This window comes from Vanacampus margaritifer, chromosome 9 (genome assembly GCF_051991255.1).
Source record: "Vanacampus margaritifer isolate UIUO_Vmar chromosome 9, RoL_Vmar_1.0, whole genome shotgun sequence".
NCBI classification, from domain to species: Eukaryota; Metazoa; Chordata; class Actinopteri; order Syngnathiformes; family Syngnathidae; genus Vanacampus; species Vanacampus margaritifer.
Window position 1 is genome coordinate 18,921,203 of NC_135440.1, and position 19,374 is coordinate 18,940,576.

The window sequence follows — 19,374 nt, forward strand, 5'->3', positions numbered from 1 at the left end:
GTGTGCTGTACATGCGGTGCATTCGGGTGGAACGGGATTCATTGATAAAATAATAAATGAAGGCTTTTTGGCGACGTCCGCCCACGCTCGCGCTGGAGGCTGCACGTGACGGGGGGGATGAAGAAGCTGCGGTGATGAGAGAGAGGGAGAGATAACATTCTGTCCTTTCCTGATATGATTCTGTTTGATGAAATCGCAGGAGGGGTTCAGGAAAGTGTGGCTGCGTTTGGGGGATGTTATCAGTCTAGACATGAATGGGTCATTTGAGCAATTCACCTGCAACGTAACCTGAAGGCGAGGTACACACATACGGATGTTTTAACTAGGGCTGACTCAATGTTATCCACTTTTTAAAGTAACTAATTATTTTTTACTTTATTCATTACTATTTTTAAAGTAATAAATTACTTTTAAATTACTTTTTTAATTACTATTTTTAAAGTAACTAATAACTTTTAAATTACTTTATTATTGACTATTTTTAAAGTAACTAATAACTTTTAAATTACTTTATTATTGACTATTTTTAAAGTAACTAATAACTTTTAAATTACTTTATTATTGACTATTTTTAAAGTAACTAATAACTTTTAAATTACTTTATTATTGGCTATTTTTAAAGTAACTAATAACTTTTAAATTACTTTATTAGTGGCTATTTTTAAAGTAACTAATAACTTTTAAATTACTTTATTATTGACTATTTTTAAAGTAACTAATTACTTGTTTAGTTACTATTTTTAAAGTAACTAATTACTTTAAAATTACTTATGGACCAAAGCAATCTTGGAGTCATTCGTGCTGAACATTTCCAGAGTCTTGGCAATAAAAATTTTAACCCGAGTTATGTACTCCCAAGCTGCAAATATTTTGTCTGAGGCAAGGTACAAGGCCACATGAGACAGAAGTGTGAAAAAGCTGTGGTTCGATGTTACCCTTTACCAGACAAATGGACCGGCTGAGCCAGGCAGTTTGACAGCTCATTTTGTTACGTTGAATTGTTGAACGTTTTAAATCAGGGGTGTCCAAACTTTTTTTTCTGAAGGCCACGTTTACATTTTTCCACTTTAATTGATATAGAACTCTAAAATCAGTCAATCAAGCAATTGCACATTGTTTATAGCTATATTAGTGTGTGTGTTTTTTCTTTAAAAACCTCTACGTGAACAATTTTCTACAAAGTAAAATCAGAACAAATATTCTGTCGTAAGATGACCAATTTTAAAGCAGTTGCTCTGGAATCATTCATGCGATATTTACACAATTTTGACCTTGACACAGAGCAGATTTTTGCTTGAGAAAACAACACACATTTAACTACGTTAATTGCAGTACCAAACCTGTACTGTGAGAATTGTCGTGGCGCCACAGGAGACATCCAGACAGACGGACAATACAAAGACGAAAAAGAGCATTAGTGGTAGAAGAAGAAATAGCTGTAGAAGAAGCTAAGGCTAACTGTTAGCATAGCGTATGTGCTAACTACATAACAGTTGCTAGCTTGTTCTCCTTGTCATTTTTATTGTGGTGAATAATTTAGGAGACATATTATACAAAACACTAAACTATATTTCTTATAAGTTAGCATCATGCTACAAGGGAGTCTACTTTTTGGACTGCATTTGTATATTTATTTGTATCTTCCTTGGTTGGTTCTGTGTGTAGACTGGATGGACTGTAAACACACAGAATTATTCAGCAGTGGGATGTTCAACTTGGGGTAGTGAGTTGGAATAAAAAGATGGAAAAAGGCTGACAGGCTCTGATGGGTGTGTCCACACAGAGCCAGCTAGCTGCACACAAACAATGCAGGCATACATTTTGTTTTTTTCGACAACGGTAATGGTTTGTCTGTATGTATAATTTGTATTCGTTTTGTATACAACTTGTCCTCATTAGGTGAGCTGGATCTTATCCCAGCTGACTTTTGGTGAGACTGCATTCACACTCACATTCACACCTCTGGCACTTGTCAACAACAATCAGGTAGCCCCCCCCCCCAAGGACCACTTGAGTAGCCCGCGGGCCTGGTCTAAAAAAATATCTCACTAGTGATGGGACATTGTGACTTTCTAGGAATGCTGTAGAAGTGATCATTTGAACGTGTCACATTTTAACTAGTAAAATTTAAAATATAACTTTAATCTCATAATATTACACCTTTTCTGGTGATAATAATCAGCAATATATTTTTGCTTTTAAATAGGACTTCCGCAATAATTCTCCTTATAATCATAAAAAAAAGAAGAAGACTTTATTCATGGGTATTGGATTTATGTGGTGAAATGTCACAATGATATCGGAGCTTTTAATCGGCTAAAGTAGGGAAGAGTAATGGGCTCTTTGCACATCACATCATATCCGTTGCGGATAGTGCGGTTTCCCCTTCATAGCCTCGCATGAACAGCAAAGTACGAGCCCTAAAGTGGATCGTTTTTTTGTTCCAGGAGTGGCACAGACATTGCCATGTTGTTGCGTTCCACTGCGCATGTCATCCAAATTCAACTGCATTGTTAGTGTTAGCTAGTGAGTGTTTGTCATGAAAAAGGACACTACAGAAAGGTTGTGTCCCGGTGAAATGATTCCTCCATTCAGTCCGGGTAAATGTAAAGTTGTTGTTTTCTTTTTATGGGTTTAAGTGTATGGCGACGTCACGGCAAACAAGCGCGTGCAGCATCCCACAGTGTGACACCTGACACCGTGCGTGTCACAACACACGTCAACATGCTGCTTGTTTGCCTCCATACGCGAGCAGCATAACAAGCGTCACTTAGCGTATGCTCGGTATTTTTGCCATTTACGCACACGCGCAAACAAGAAGCTTGGCATCAAAACACCGCATTTGTTCCCTTTTCCACGGCAAGTACATGTGTAGCCATTATACAGTCAAACCCTACTATTTATGCTGTTATAATTGACACCCTTTGTTTGTCTCCAGAAAAAAAACTAAAAATAAAATAATAATAATAATAATAAAAATAAAAAAATAATAATAATAATAAAAAAATAATAATGATTGACACCCTCCATCCATCCATCCATCCATCCATTTTCTTGACCGCTTTTCCTCACAAGGGTCGCGGGGGTGCTGGAGCCTATCCCAGCTGGCTTCGGGCAGTAGGCAGGGTACACCCTGAACTGGTTGCCAGCCAATCACAGGGCACACAGAGACAAACAATCATACTCACAATCACACCTATGGACAATTTGGAGTGTCCAATCAACCTGCCATGCATGTTTTTGGAATGTGGGAGGAAACCGGAGTACCCGGAGAAAACCCACGCAAGCACGGGGAGAACATGCAAACTCCACCCAGGAAGGCCGAAGCCCGGACTCGATCTCACGTCCTCAGCACTGGGAGGCGGACGTGCTAACCAGTCAGCCACCGTGCTGCCCTGATTGACACCCTTTTGTTTTTTATTTAATTCTCCCAAAAACCCTGATAGACATTAAGTATACTTTTTCCATTTTTTTAAGAGGAAAATGAGGTAGAGATGTGTTTGTGATTTTTTTAAAAATTTTTATATATTCAAAAATATATTTTTTAATTTAGGGGAAAAAATATGCATATGCAAATCCACTGATGCCGAACCACGAATCCACGGGGGTCTACATGATACATTACATTATATTGTGTTATACAATAATACTTAACTACTTTTTGTGTCTCGGTTTTGAGGCCACCGTTTTCAGTTCGATTCGGTATACATTAACGTTTAGGAAAATCAATGACGTCTTGTATAATGAGCTGAAATGAGGCCGTTGGACCTTTGACATATTATTATGACATGCAGTCCGATGTTAAATGTATGCGAGATTCTGGCCGCATGAAAGGAGGCGTTACGAGTTCCAACATGTTTTGAAAAAGCTGTGTTATAAGAATTTGGGCTTTTTCATAATAGTTCGTTTTTTATTTCATTTGGACTAGTTTCAGTTTTCAGGGCAAATTTGCCAGTTTTTATTATTATTTTTTTTAAATGCTTCATTTTAGTCTAGTTTTCATTAGTTTAGGTATTAGTTCTATTTTTTTTAGCATAATTTAGCAATGTACAATCCCTACAACTGTTCAACCTTTTTTCTTCTGTACGAGCATATAGTCATACCAAAAATAAATACATTTAAAATAAATCCCCAAATGTATGATGAAATTAATTGAAAGCCACATTCTAGTTTGTTTTAGATGTAGTTTCAGTTAGTTGTTTTTTTTATTCAGTTTTAGTTAATAACTATAAAGTGAGATCTAGCCTTACATTGCATCCAGTATATGCATTGTGCTTTACAATAATACATAAAACGATCAAATTTCATATTTACTGTACCTGTAAAAAAAAAATAATAATAAAGCAAAGGGTAAGGAGACTCTGTTACAAAAATACAATCAATGACAGAAAACGCCCGGCGTAATTTCTTTTTGCAATTTTCCTGTCCGGCTGTGCTTGAACGTGTCACTCCGTGTGGGCGGACCGAGCAATCGCGTTCCAATTCCAATCCTGAAGTGAACATTTTGCACATTTTTTCTGTGCCCTCACTTCATAATGCAACATTGCATCACTTCAGCTTTCCTCGCCCAAGCGTGTGACGCTTGGCGCCGTGTGTCATGGCATGCGTCGACGTGTTCGCTGTTTGCTTCCATACATGAGCGGAATAGCAAATCCCGCTCGGCGTCTGCTCTGGAGTGTCGAGCACAAACATGAAGTGGTGCAATGCAAAATGAAAAACATTGCCCAATCATGACGGCCATCTCACATTAGGACACACTCTGCTGAAGACTTCTCGTCGGGATGTAACAGGATATTGCATTCCCACACACACACGCGCGTCACTAGAAAGATGTTATAAGATTCCGCCGGCGTCTTCGCACCTTCCCTGGGAATCTTTTGTCTCTTTTTCCCTTCTTTTCTTCCTCCATCCTCCTTTATCGCATTACATCTGCCTCTCTTCTCTTCCACCGGGACGCAATTCAATTTGCCCGTCGACTTCACATCCTTTCTTTCTCTCTTCTGGCTCAGCATCCAACATCTCACCTCTTCAACCCCCCCCCCCCCCCCGCGCCCGTCGCACCGCCAACGTCGCCCTCTAAAAGGCCTCTCGCAACTTTTGGACTCTCGTCCCGTAGCGCTTTTCACACGCCTCCTCTGCCAAACTTCATCTGTCTCTGCTCGCTTTGCTTCTCTCCGGCATCTCCGCTAATATGTCAGGGGGGGCGGGACGGGCCGATCCGGCCGTGCTCGGCATGAAATCGGGCAAAGGCGATCGCTCCTCGCGATTCATCAGTAATCACAGCAGACTGCAAATCTCTGCTTTATTCCGCCTTGTCAAGGGAGGGAATTTAAGTTTCCACAGATTGGTTTGTAATGGAGGATTGTGTGAGTTTGTGTGTGCGCACGTGCATGTGTGTGTGTGGGAATGTAGGGCATCACTTGACATTATGGTGGAAAGTGAAAAGAAACAGAGGCCAGATGGCCTGAGAAATTTTTTGCATTTCTTTTCCCGTCCAGTAAAGTTCCATTAGAAGTATTCAAGCTTGCTGGAGCGCATACCTCCGCCAAGGTATAAAGATAGTCAGGTGCCTGTCAATCAACACAAAAAATAATTGTAGCGTTCCTCATTTTGCGGCTTATTTAGCGGTGTGTTTATTTTCGATTGATGCAGTTATCATTAACTCATTCACTGCCATTGACGTAAAAAAAATATTTTTACTATTTCTATTAGTTTAACATTTTTTCCACTTTTGTTAACAAGAGTATGAAAAACCTAGAATTTTTTTATTGTACATTTAGAACAGATATAGAATTTGTGATTAATCGTGAGTTAACTCATAAAGTCATGCAATTAATTACGATTAAAACATTTAATCGCCTGATGCTCCTAATTTTCAATCATCTTTTCTTGTCTTTTTTAAATTATGTTAGGCGATTAAAATTTCTTATTGTAATTAATTGCATGACTTCAATAGTTAACTCATGATTAATCATAAATTTTATATCTGTTCTAAATGTACAATAAAAAAAACCTTTCTAGGTTTTCATACTCTTGTTAACAAGAGTGGAAAAAATGTTAGACTAATAGAAATAGTTTAAATGAATTTTTTACGTCAATAGCCGTCAATGGCAGTGAATGAATTAATAACTCATTAATACCAGACATGTTGGACTTAAGTCACATGGCTTAAGTTACCATTAAGCTACCAATTTTAAGACTTAGGACTGACTTGACTGTAAATGGGCAACGTCTTATCTGTTTACACTAGTGTTAATTTAATCCGCCATTTTTTAATTTAGTCTCTGTTTTATTCCAGTTTCAATCATGCTTGTTAGTTTTTAACATAGTTAGTCAACCCTTTTTATTAAGTCCATTTTTAGTTGACTATAAATGTAGCATTTTAGTCTTTATTTGAGTCCAAGAAAACACAATTTTATTTGTCTAATTTTAGTCAACAAAACTGTCAACATTTCAGGCTAGTTTTAGTCAGAACAATCATTTAACCCATGTATTTTTTTCCAGCGGATTATGTTGAACATTTTGGATCTAAAAATATTTCACAACAAATTTTCTCCCATCTTTTTGATGACAAACAACTTGACACAATTACAGTATATCAACAAGCGGCTAATATGGCTGCATGCTACGAGCTAGTAAATTAGCTATTATTAGTTAGCGGTTGGATTAACATTATTGTTGGAGCAATTTCGATACTGTAAATGTGTATAGTATCGTATGTCGAGAAACATTTCTTGGGAGGAGCAATATGGCGGCCCCGCGGCTTCAAAAGTCTTGGACACTGTGCTTCCTGTTATGTTCTTCTTTGAAATGTTCTCAAACTAAATGAGTGTGCCACCCTCTACTGTTTGAAAGTGGAATTACAGTGCGCCAAAAATGAGAGCGTTAGGGACCTAATAGTTAAAAAAAAATAATCTGAGAAATAGCAGGACCGTGAACCTGGAACCCGAGTTGGAGGGTGGTTTACTGTACAGTACTGTGAAAAGGAGTTCAGATGCCATCTCATGAAGCAAGTATCATGGGGGGAGCTCCATTGATATGTTTTTCATAAAAAAAAATAAAAAAAGAATCTACTGTACAGTAACTTCATCCACAACAAAAGCCACATAAACGGTGTTAGCTTCAGAGTTTAGCCCACCAACAGATAGTCAAACCTTAACTATTAAAGTGGCTAAAATGTCTAATGTGCTAATATGTTGTGACTGAGCAAGAGTCTAAGACTTAGTAGGAAGTGGAATTGCTTGATTTTTGCCACAGTAACTCAAAACTTGTAGGTTAATACTTGAGACATACCAGGTGACTTCCTCACCTCTGTTAATAACAGAATAAAAGTTTGCTTGCGCAATCATTAAAGCTTTCCTGATTTGTGACCTATATTGAGTCATTCTTTTTATTACAGCTGTGTAATTATCATTAATAACTGGCCGAAGGAGCGATCACATTGATTGCTCCTTCAGTTCAGGTCAACCAGACGGATGAATTTCCGCAATATCGCCATATTTTCTCTCTCGCTATTTCATCCGAAGACAGAAATGTGCTTTCCCTCAACTTGACCTTTCGCAAAGTGCAATATTCCAAAGTGTTTATGAAATCGCTTATGGCGGTGTTAATTGCCCTGCGAGTGGCCATCAGACTTGGCTGCTTCTGGCAAGGTTCGAAAGGGGAGTGTTGGGGTGGAAAGATGACATTTCAGTGCAGGAGTCCCACGTTTGCAAAAAAAAAAAGATCTGCACAGCATTTGTTGTGTAAAGAAAATAATTTGCTAGATTTGGAAGCAATGATTAACAATTCTGTTTAGCAAACCAGAGGCTTGATTTGAAAAGCATGAATTAAACATTAAGATGAATTAAAGATAAGACAACGTTTCCATCATGGAGTTAACATTAACTGCCTATAGAATATTCTATTGCTAATTGCCAATTACATATTCCATTTACCCTCATTACTTCCTTTACATCTTATGTTCCCTTCAGAACCTTGTCATGTTAATTCAACTTGAAAAAACAATAACAGTGGAACTTCCAAAGTATGTTCCCACGATTGGTTGACTTCAAAGTTTTTCTAATATTTAAAAGAAATTCCCATTGGGAAATAATGCGAAGTGGATTCATTTCCTTTATTAACTGTGCACAGAATATTTGAAGTAGTGTTTTAATATTCTTAACTGTAAAAAAGTTTCCACTGCGCACCTACCGTGTCAAACTCAGTAAATAATTGACTTTTTTTGGCTTACTTTATATCGTCTTCTATTTCAGTGATGTCACAAATCGTCTCGCTAACTTGCCATCAAACAGGAAAAGAAACGCAATAATAAACAAAAGAACACGAGTGATCCGACAGCCGAATGTGAAATGGATTTCATTACGCCGCCAACGTGTCCCGTCTCCCGCGGGATGTGTAAAAGGTGCCGTGATTGATTTGGCCGTTATGTACAAACACGCCACCGTTCGTCTGATTTAGCCCGCCTGAAATATAATAGTTATGGATCAGGGAAAAACACCCCGAAGACAACTATTATTCCCGTTGAGAACGCGGCGAATGGTTATGTGGCTCGGGAGACGGATGAATGATTCGTCCGTCAAAAAGAATGGTGAAATTATTGCCGGGAAAATTGCACGTTTACAAAAGCTTGCGCCGTCTTCGGGGTTGTTTGAAGCTTTCAAGTCTCTACGATGTTTCCCATAAGAAGTTAATGGAAAGCGATTCTGTTCCAGGGTCAAAGTTTGTTAACTATTTGTTAACCGCTGTTAAAGTATGCAAATAAGAAAACTGCTGTAAAAATATAGGGTCAGTTTGGGCAGTTTTTCTTTCTTTATTTTCCTTTTTTTTTTGCTCATTCGGTAATTTTACCGATTTGGCATGTCAACATCATTGCTCTCTCTCTTTTTTTTTTTTTTATAATCAATCCGTCTTCAATTCCGCTTATCCGGGGTCAGGTTTCGCGGGGGCAGCAGCTTTAGCAGGAAAGCCCAGACTTTCCTCTCCCCAGCCACTTCAGGCGTTCCCAGGCCAGCCGAGAGACGTAATCTCTCCAGCGTGTCCTGGGTCGTACCCGGGGCCTCCCGCCGGTGTGACATGCCCGGAACACCTCCCCAGGGAGGCGTCCAGGAGGCATCCGAACCAGATGCCCGAGCCACCTCAACTGGTTCCTCTCAACGTGGAGGAGTAGCGACTCGGCGCTGAGTCCCTCCCGGATGACCGAGCTTCTCACCCTATCTCTAAGGGAGAGCCCGGCTACCCTGCGGAATAGTTTTTTTTAAATAATTTTTATTTTTTGGGGCAGTTTTTCTAAGCAAATCATTCCCACGAAGCTGCGTTGCAAAATGGCAACCCGCCGAGAAGTTTTTCTGTCCCTGGACCGGCAGTCTGAGAAGCTTAATGGTCGTTTCACTGTTTCAACGTGTAGTACAATTTCCGCTTCAGGTTCACAATCGTCCTCTTGAAGCCTTTGGACGACATGAAGTCGCTTCGGGTGAAGCTTTCATGCGCGCCGTTCTGCGTCTGGTGAATGGAGCTTTTGTTGATGTTGAATTCCGTTGCAGCCCTTCGGATGGACTTGCTATGGCTTTGCGTGTTTTGGTGTTTTTATCGGTGACGGGTTGTCAAGGACAGATCTTGTTTCGAAAAACTTGCCATGGATTGCATGTGATGGCTGCAAAGTATTACAAAATAACATAAAAATGCGGAAACACTTTCTTGCCTTGCCACAATTTTGCTTCTCTAATGAAAATTGGAAAGCCACGGGAAAAGGATTGGTATGCTTTGAAAAAAAAAAAAAAAAAAAAAACGCAAATCCTAAAATGTTGAATTCTGATAACTTCATAGTTGTTTGGAAAAGAAATAGAAAAAGGAAGTATATAGTATAAAGCATTACGATAATCAATTGTGTCACATTTTGACGACTCATCAGAATGAGATTACAGCTTGCGGAAAAAAAATCGTATCGATTTTTTAATAGGTTTTAGGTTAACTAATGAATACACACTCACACGCACGCACATACACGTACTCACTCACATACAAAATCAAATAAAAAAATAAAAATAAATAAGGGAATAAATAAACAAATCGTAACTTCCCTTTTCACTGAAAAGCAAGCCATACATAATCTGTATTACAATAAACAATATCAGTTATACATAAATGATTGCTTATCGGTTGGGTTTACACTAAAGCAAAGACAAATGTACCATGAATGAATATGAAATACATTTTATTGATTTATTTTAAATAGTTAACTACACTTTGACCTGCAGTCTTTTAAGCGTTCACGCAGCAACTTCACAGAATTCTGCTGAGCAAGTGTGGCGAAAACATAAATCAGTTAATCATTACTTAGCATGGGTGTCAAACTCAAGGCCTGGGGGCCAGATCTGGCCCGTCACAACATTTTATGTGGCCCGCAAAGTCAAATAAATGTATAAAATAAAATGTATTGATTTATTTATTTATTTTTATATCAGGGACAGCACATAATGAATAAAATTTCAATAAATATACTAGAATTATTAGTGCATGCTATTTGTCATCTGCAGTCCCTCGACAGGTGGTAAATGTCACTATAATAGAGTAATAATAAAAACACATAACAATAACAATACATTTACTGAAAGTACCGGCGCTGTTTAATTATTTATTATTACATGGTAAAGAAAGAAGATATTTTTGCGTCGCTGCGTCTATAAATAGTATCATTTGACTATAAAGTTGTTATAAGTACAACTCTGCAGCAGATGGATTTTTTCTTTTTTTTTCTTTTCTATGTTCAATTATATTGTTAGAATATCGATGCTCAATCTATGTCAAGTAATTTTTATTTGATGATACATGAGTGCCTTGTTTGTTTGTGTATAATTCTCTTTGCACACTCTGGGACAATGAGAGCACCACTGCCACCTACTGTAGTGGATATGCAATTACACAATATTCTGGTACAGCAAAAATAAAAAAATGTAAATGTATAAAATCGTGTGTTTACTTTGTTTCTTGCTAAAATACCAAAATTGTAAAATGTTTTAAATTTTTTTGCAAGCATTTTTGGATATTCCCTTTCAAAATAAAAGAAAAAAATAGTTCTACATTCTTTTTTTTTTCCAGGAGAGCTCAGTATTGTTCATTCGATTTGACATCATCATTGCTCTCCTTTTTTAAAAAAAAAAATAAACAAATCAATTTTAAAAAATTTAATAAATGTTTTTTTTTTTTTAAATATATATACATATATATATACACATACACACATATATATATATATATATATATATTTATTTTTTATTTTTTTTTGTATGTGGGTGAGTATGTGTATGTGCGTGTGTGTGTGTGTGTGTGCGTGCGTGCGTGCGAGCGTGTGTGTATTCATCAGTTCACCTAAAGCCCATTAAAAAAAAAAATCCCATACTAATAATATAATATAATAATAAATTGCCAAATGCAGAAACATCAATGTAAGTTATCACGATGTAGTGGCTCTCGCTAACAGATAGAATTAAGTAACCGGAATTAGGTTAAAAAATTCTATATACGTAGACCATGTTTCTATAAATTTTGATATTTGGTTTTTATTTGAGGCAGATATTTTTTCCATTAAAATGTGATTTATGAGGAGGTTAGACCATTGGTCGATATTCAGAGTTTGTTTATTTTTCCAGTTAACAAGAATTGTTTTTTTAGCGATAGTAAGGGCGACAAGTGTAGATTGAAATTGTTTATGTGGTAAGTCAGTTGTTGTTAGGTCACCTAGTATAGTTCTACATTCTACAAAATTGCAATGTTGATTTGAATGTAATTAACTGTTCAGTCCTATTCTTAACTGCTTAGCGCCTTAACTAAGAATGATTTGTATTCAAAATGAATGAATGGATTTGTGTGTGGGTCCGCCCCCTCTAAATATGGTTGTGTTAATTGTTAAAAAGAATTGACATTCCGTTGTTGAGTTTCACTGGCGCCTCTCTTACAAAACCTTCAAGAAAGCCAGTGCTTAAGCGGTAAACAAACAGAATTGCTGTTCCGATGAATCAAATAGAAACAAGAGCCGTCCGTGTGTGCGTGTGCGCGTGAGCGAGACAGAGCGACATTTCTCCAGTCCATTAGTGCGCTTCCAGCATTAGTGAACTGTGTTGATTCCGTTACTTTTGGTGCATTTCACAAGCGCGCCATTGATCGACAAGACACCAGCCTGGCACTCAAAAAAACAGCAGATGGCAAACGGAAAGTAAAGCAAGCATGAAGGGTCGTCCTCTTAGTGCTGAGCTGGTACTTAATATCTGAATGGGCATTTAATGATGCTCACCGCATTGTGTATGCATCCTGGGAACTGTAATGGAAGAGCATATTGCAGCGCAGCACGCCATTTCCCATAGATGCCGTTTTTTTTTTTTTTGTCTGGTTGCCATTTATAGGCGCAGTGCAAATTAGCATTGAATGAAGGGAATTTCCCATCTCAAGACGTCTCTGGTGGAATCATCTTCACACCCACTTGCTGTTTTTAGACCTTTTGTGAAATTCAGCACATAGCTCAAGTGTGAACGTTTTTCTTTGTCACATCACCTCACTTCCCCCCCCCTCTTCGTATTTACACTCTTGGCTGTGAACAAGCAGGTTTGGGTGTTTTTTCCTCGGAGGGAAAGCCGCTGCGAAAGTCTAGGGACGCTTAGCACTTGAGCCGTGAATCAATCAGTGATCGACAACTCAATCTGCTACCTGCACGCAATGTCGTGTGCCTGAATCTTAATTGATCATCAGACAATTTTACAGTTTGAAGAAGGCCGATTTCTGTTGCCGGTGTACACAGCAAGGTCCATAATTGCAAGCTTGGATGAGTTTGGTGTGAAAGAACCCTGACAAACGCCAGGCTCGATACTTCCAACATTTTGAAGAAAGTCTTCCTAGGAAGTGTTGACATTTAACATTTTCAATTTATATTTTTACTGTTTTTGAATTTAGTTATAGGTATATAGATGTGATATAACTATGTGTAGTTAAATGAATAACAATGTGATAATGATTTTATGAACTACATTTGAACTTCTTACTCCCCACCATCTCTTGAGATAAGAATGTGTATGTTTTAAAAGTTGTCAAAGTCTCATGTCATTAGTCATTTGGTCGTAAAAACTGAAGGTCCAAGGTCAAAGCCTGTCGACATCATTTCTCCGAAGCTGGTGGGGAGCTGAGATGATCATGTCAGTATCTTGTGCCTGCTTATTTTAAACACTATCTCTTTGTTAAATTTAAGAGGCGGAGAGAATCTTTTCTACTTGTATAAAGCCACTCGGTGTTTCAATATTCTACACACTGGGAGCTTAACATCACTTTTCGAATGTAAGCTTTTTTTCCTGTGTCTTAAGAGCTCTTAATAAATCCTTGCAAAGGAAACTTCTTCATGAGGTCTCAATTCTGATTTATTTGAACACGCTAAAGATTACACTTAATAAAGTAATCAAATAAAGCCTTCAGAAGTAGGATTGTACACAAATTGATGGTAACTCCACCATTAAAAACTACCACCGAGTCAGAATTTTCTGACCTTTTCTGGCAGGACAGGATTTCAAGCTGGTCTTTTTTTATTCAACTCTTTTTTTCTCTTTCTCTCTCTAACAAGGCTCGCACCGTCGCACCTCTCTCTCTCTCGCTTGCGCTCATGACCTGCGCAGTACAAAAACACTCAACTAAAATACAATACCAAAATGAACAATTCACAAAAGAAACGTTAGTCAATTGCAAGTAAATAAAAATACACATTGGCAAACAAAAAACTGTCACACAATCATTCAATAAAGCTCATCTAGCGGCGTATCAACATCGGAGAGACAAACCTCCCAGGCTAGCTTAGCGCTAGCTAGCTAGCTAGCTTGCGCTAAGCTAGCCTTGTCCAGTGTACAAACTGTACATTAAGGGATACTGGAGGGCAAAGTAAGTTATTTTAAACTAAAAAGGAAAACCTTTGTTAGCACGTTGGTCGCATACAATCTGATACACTTCGATATGTTTTACTTTTCTTTGAACAACATATGGTGCAGATAAAGCGCTATATAAGTGTACTCCATTTACCGCTTTGATCAAATTGGATTTTTTTTTTTTTTTTACTATGACACATTTTTTTGGGCCAAAGCTCAATTAGCAACCTATTTGAGTTGATTCCGAATTTGCTGCCTATATATATATATATATATATATATAGGAATAGAAAATGGAGGGATGGATGGATGTTATGTGCATCTTTTAGCGCCAATCTGTCTATTTATGAATGTGTTTGTCTTGCTCCATTTCGATCACGCACGCCTGTTTGGGGGATTTCCAAGCTGTAGGACGCAGACACTCGCCAGGGGTGTGACTGTGTGTGTGTGTGTGTGTGTGTGTGTGTGTGTGTGTCTTGTAAGATCGCTTACTCCTTCGCTGATTAGCCGCGTCTCCCCACCGCCCTCCTTCGGGAAACACCACCCTGTGGCTAATTTGCTGGCATATTCTTCTTGTTCTTTATAACTTGTTACTTGTCGAGACCATCTGGGTGTTTGTGTAAAGTTCGCACCTGTGTTTTTTGTGTGTGTGTGTGTGTGTATATGTGGATCTAGCAGATTGTGTCCAGCCCTGCATCTGCTTCCGCGATGAGGGATTTAACCTGATTAGCTGGCTGAAATGGCCGCAAGGCCTGGATGCAGTTCAGGCAGGGATGAAGGAGGAAAGGTGAAAGGTCACCACCGCAGGAAGGTGCAGGAGTGTGTCCAAAGTGACACTTTGCACATTGCTTCTTTTTCTTGTTTTGTTTTTGCGCTGCCCTCCTTCTGTCCGGCTCACTCTTCATTTGGTGTCCTCGCGTCGCTCGCCCTTTGCACTCCGCTGTCACATTTTGCTAACGTTAAAAAGCGACAAAAGACACGTGGGGTTTTGCTCAGCGTTCCCTTTCGGGCTAGCGTGTCCAAGCTTATCGAGTGTTTGTTTTGGCCACACGCGCACGCGCACACGCATCCAAACGTCGAAGCACCAGCACTCATTTCCCTCCCATTTTGGTCATGTAGGGGGCAGTGGCACTCACTCACTCACTCACTCACATTGACAGATTACTTTCCTAATGGAATTTAATTATTTATCCCTTCCTCGTGGCGGTTTAGCCAGGAAAAGACCGACAGCGGCAGGAGGCAGCAGGGGAAAGACAGGACCGGAAGGTGGGATGGAGGAGGGAGGAGAAGGGGGGCAATGGGGGGGGGGGGGTGCTCATTTCCTTGTGGCGAAATCTGGACCACCTCACTTTTTTTTTGTTCCCTTGTCAAGCAGGAAAAAGGATGAATGGAGAGGCTGTCCAATTAAGGTTGTAGAACTTATCATGTCTAATTTCCAATTCAAAAAGTTAAGTGTTGAAACTCACGCAGCAGTGTCGGTTGGAAAGTGTGGGGAAAGTATGCCATTATATGCTCGATAAACACAAAATGCAACATATATATTTATCGAAACAGAATGAATGATGAAGTGTTGCGTTAGGAATATACACCACAAAAACACAGAGAAAGATGGTCAGCCATTTTGTTTTTTGTAAGTTTACAGTTTGAGTTTATTGTAGCCATTTCCAGGCCTTTCTTAAAAAAATTACTTAAATTAAATAATAATAAATAATAATAATCAATTAAAAAGAAATAATCTGTCAGATTGCTACCAAATTTGAACCACATCAGCAAAAGTGGGACCCATTTACTAGTTAAGAAAAATGACCGTGCTTTACCTTTGAAGGGCTTTTGACACTCCTAAACCGTAGGTGGCGATGTTGCCCTGTAATGCTACTGGACTCCCGCCATTTCACAACTAAGAAGAAAAGCTACAGTTTGTTTTCAATTGCTGTTAGTACTCGACTAAAATGAACAACAAGCGCAAGAAAGCATAAAGCCATCAAAACTTACAAGGCATTTGTTTATTTTATGTTAGATTTACAGTACACGTCAACTGGGAGTGTCAAAAAACATGGATTGTTTTTGATGAACTGCCAAACTGTGCACATCTGAGCTTCTTTTTTTCCTTTTCTTTTTTTTATTACGAGTACATATACACTTTTTGCTGATATTGGTATTTGTGCATACCTACCTGTTTAATTTTGCACTTGATGAGTCGGCAGATATTTGAGAGGCCCAACTATTTGTATAGAAGCAATTAGACGTTCATTTTCCATATGATGCCCCCTTTAAATAAGGTTAGACTTTGAAACATTAAATTTTCTTAGGCGTGTCATTCATTTACCGACATAAACATATAAATGTCAAGACAGCGCTCCTTCCAAATGTTACAATGTGAAACCGCCAGTCTTCCTCTCTCTCTCTCTCTCTCTCTCTCTATCACACACTCTTCCATCATTCTTCCTCCATCTCCTTCCCCTTTCTTTTGGCCTCGTCTCTAAACGTGTTTCTCCCGTCTTCTTTTTTGATTCCCTCTCTCCTTGCCGTCTTCCCGCCGCTCCCTCGCTCTCGCCGGGGATCCTAATTAAGCTCGGCTGCTCTTTGATGTTGTCGCCGTGGCAACCGTCACCATGACGAGGCTGGGTCCGCGCACACGCACACGCCCTCGCTCGGGTACAGAACACACACGAACACACGCGCGCGCGCGCGTCCCGACGGAAAAGCAAGGACCAGCGTTTGACCCTTGGCCGGCTTGATGGCTTCCCCCCATTGCCGGCAAATTAGCGTGTCTGTGCACATGTTAGCGGCATGCGCACGTGTTGGAAGACACGCGTCCTGCTGAGCCATCTACTGCTTTAATGGTGGACTATCGGGCGTGCGTCCATAGGTGGTCATGGCGGGGATTTGTCATCCGTCGTCAAAAATGCCGGCGACCACGCGGACTTCTGGTCAAATCTGTTTTTTATTTGTTTTCCTGAAGAGGCTCAAAACACTCGAAGAAGAGCAGCAAGGTCTTCTCATTTTTAGTACCAGAGGTGTTGCTTTTGAGCGTTTACTCAATGTTTTCATCATTAACCTTTTATTTACTGCGCAGGGATGTAAGCCAAGCTGCGTAATAAAGAACAAAAGTGTGTGCTTGGATGTTTTGCCACAGGGATATCAATTCCCTCTCGCTTTGCGTTTATTTTTATAACGGTTCTCTTGTTGCCAAGACTCTCGCGCTCAGAAGCGCAGGTGGGGAAAGTCCTCTGAGGGCCGTGCGAAATTGATGAAATCATATTATGTATTAGGAGTGTTTGTGTGTTAAAGGAGACGTATTATGTTTTCTTTACAAGCGTTTTGAAACCAGGGATGGCGATACTGAACGTCAATACTTCAACACTCGATACATGCCACATACGTTATATATTGTCCTCCTTGAGTGTGCAGTTGGGCAGGTAGCAAAGAATTCTTAAAAAAAAAAAAAAATTAGCCTGTGCTTGCTTCAAGACACTCCAGCTGAAGTTTACTGTAAAATTCATGATCAATAAAGGGAATTACACAATGTATATTTAACCTAATGCTCTTACAAACACGTAGATTCATTTCCTCTGTGACAGTTTTACAATGGAATTATTATTATTTATTTTTTTTTTTTTGCGGGACTAATGGAGCTTGTTTTACTCGAACAGTTGATGATCATCATCGACGTTGAAATGAAATGATGATCATGTTTTAGGCTGCGGCTGCTGGTCATGTCAACGAAATGGGATTTAAAAATTTTTTATTTTTTTTTTGGAGAGAGCTCAGTATTATTCATTTGGTAATCTTATCGATGCGACATGTCATCGTCATTGCTCTCTCTTTTTTTTTCTTTTTTTTTTTCGAAGTATGTGCATGTCCATGTGTGTGTGTGTGTGTGTGTGTGTGTACTCATTAATTTACCTAAAACCTATTAAAAATCCCATACCGTTCACCTAAACCGAATACCGAATCCAGCTTGAGTCGTGAGGTTGTCAGGAGACCCGAGGAAGGATCAAAGAAAACAAAGGAAAGTGAAATCCAGTACCAACCAGACCTACTACCCACCGGTTTACCAACCAAAATCTTTCACCAACCCCAGAAACATCTAAATTCCAACAAATTGGGAACGAAATGTGTTTTAAGTAGTAGTATTTTCTAAATTTGAGTTTAAAAAAAATCAATTTATAGATTCGTATCGGGATTAATCAGCATCGAATCGAATCGTGACCTATGAATCGTGATACGAATTGAATCGCCAGGTGCTAGGCAATTCACACCCCTAGTACTATATATGTAAAAAGATAGGTTTCTATTTATGTATCACAATTTAAAAAATATATATTATTTTTGTTACAATAGAAAACTTCTGTCTATTTCCCATCCGTTGGCAAATCTAATTTCCGTTACCTCTAATGGGAAAGTTGTTTCTTAATCCAAACAAATCAGATGTCAACCAGAATCCCAGAACAGTCTCACCTCCTGCCCTATTATTTGTCTTTTCATTTCCTCTTCATCCATCTCTCTCCTCCTCTCATTAGCACCCCCCCCCCATCCCCCCTCTCAGATCTGCATGTAATGAAACCTTCCTTTAGTGCTTCTCTTTCATAACAACATCAAGATTAACACAGCAATTAGCAACAAAAACATCCAAATCCAGCAGGGGGGGGAAGATGTACAATTAACAGGAAGGGTCACGCCGATCCCTTCTCAGAGTGTACTGAGATAAGCAGCGCTTGATTTTTTTTGTTGTTGTTTTTTGCTAAGCAGCCCCGACGCGAGACTTGTGTGTTGTGCTAATGAGGCCGCACCGATGCTAAATCGACGCACATGGAGATCCGTTTACAACCTTCAAAATAGCTGCCTTGAAATCATCGCATCCATCACGTGTGCTGCTAAGCGGACTCCTCTTGTGACATCCCTCCCGTCTCCGCAGCTGTTTGTCATCGACAACGGGGCGGACGACTGGCGCATCGCCATGACGATGGAGAGGGTTCTGCTCATCGCTCTGGAGCTGCTGGTGTCGGCCGTGCACCCGGTGCCCGGCGACTTCAAGTTCCAGTGGCGGGCGCGGCTGGCCTTCTCGTACGCGCCGTCGCAGGCCGAGGCCGACCTAGACATGGTGCTGAGCGTGCCCATGTTCCTGCGCCTCTACCTCATCGCCAGGGTCATGCTCCTGCACAGCAAACTCTTCACCGACGCCTCGTCAAGGAGTATAGGGGCACTCAATAAGGTCAGAGGTCAAAGAGGGGAAGGACATTTAACAAAGGGGTGGCCAAACTTTTTCATTGATGTTACATTTTCTTAGCAAAGAGTCGACTTGTGGGCTACTCATGTTGTCCTTAGGGCTAATTAATACCCGCTGGCACCTTCTTTTTTTTCTCCTTTTAGGGCAATGCACAATAATCAGAGCAAAAAGGTTTTTGCAGTATTTCATTTTGATGCTCCCTCCATCCGCCATTACAAAAAAATGTGGCCTCAAAAGCCAGTCTTAGTG

General features: G+C 39.5%; 1 protein-coding gene across 1 annotated transcript in view; it reads left to right on the forward strand.

Moving 5' to 3' along the window:
- Positions 1-19,374, forward strand: part of kcnn3 (potassium intermediate/small conductance calcium-activated channel, subfamily N, member 3) — a 76,897-nt gene that overhangs the window by 22,129 nt on the left and 35,394 nt on the right. Inside the window, exon 4 of the mRNA XM_077576314.1 lies at positions 18,814-19,110. Coding sequence (XP_077432440.1) covers positions 18,814-19,110 — 297 coding nt within the window. The remainder of the gene's footprint in view (positions 1-18,813; positions 19,111-19,374) is intronic.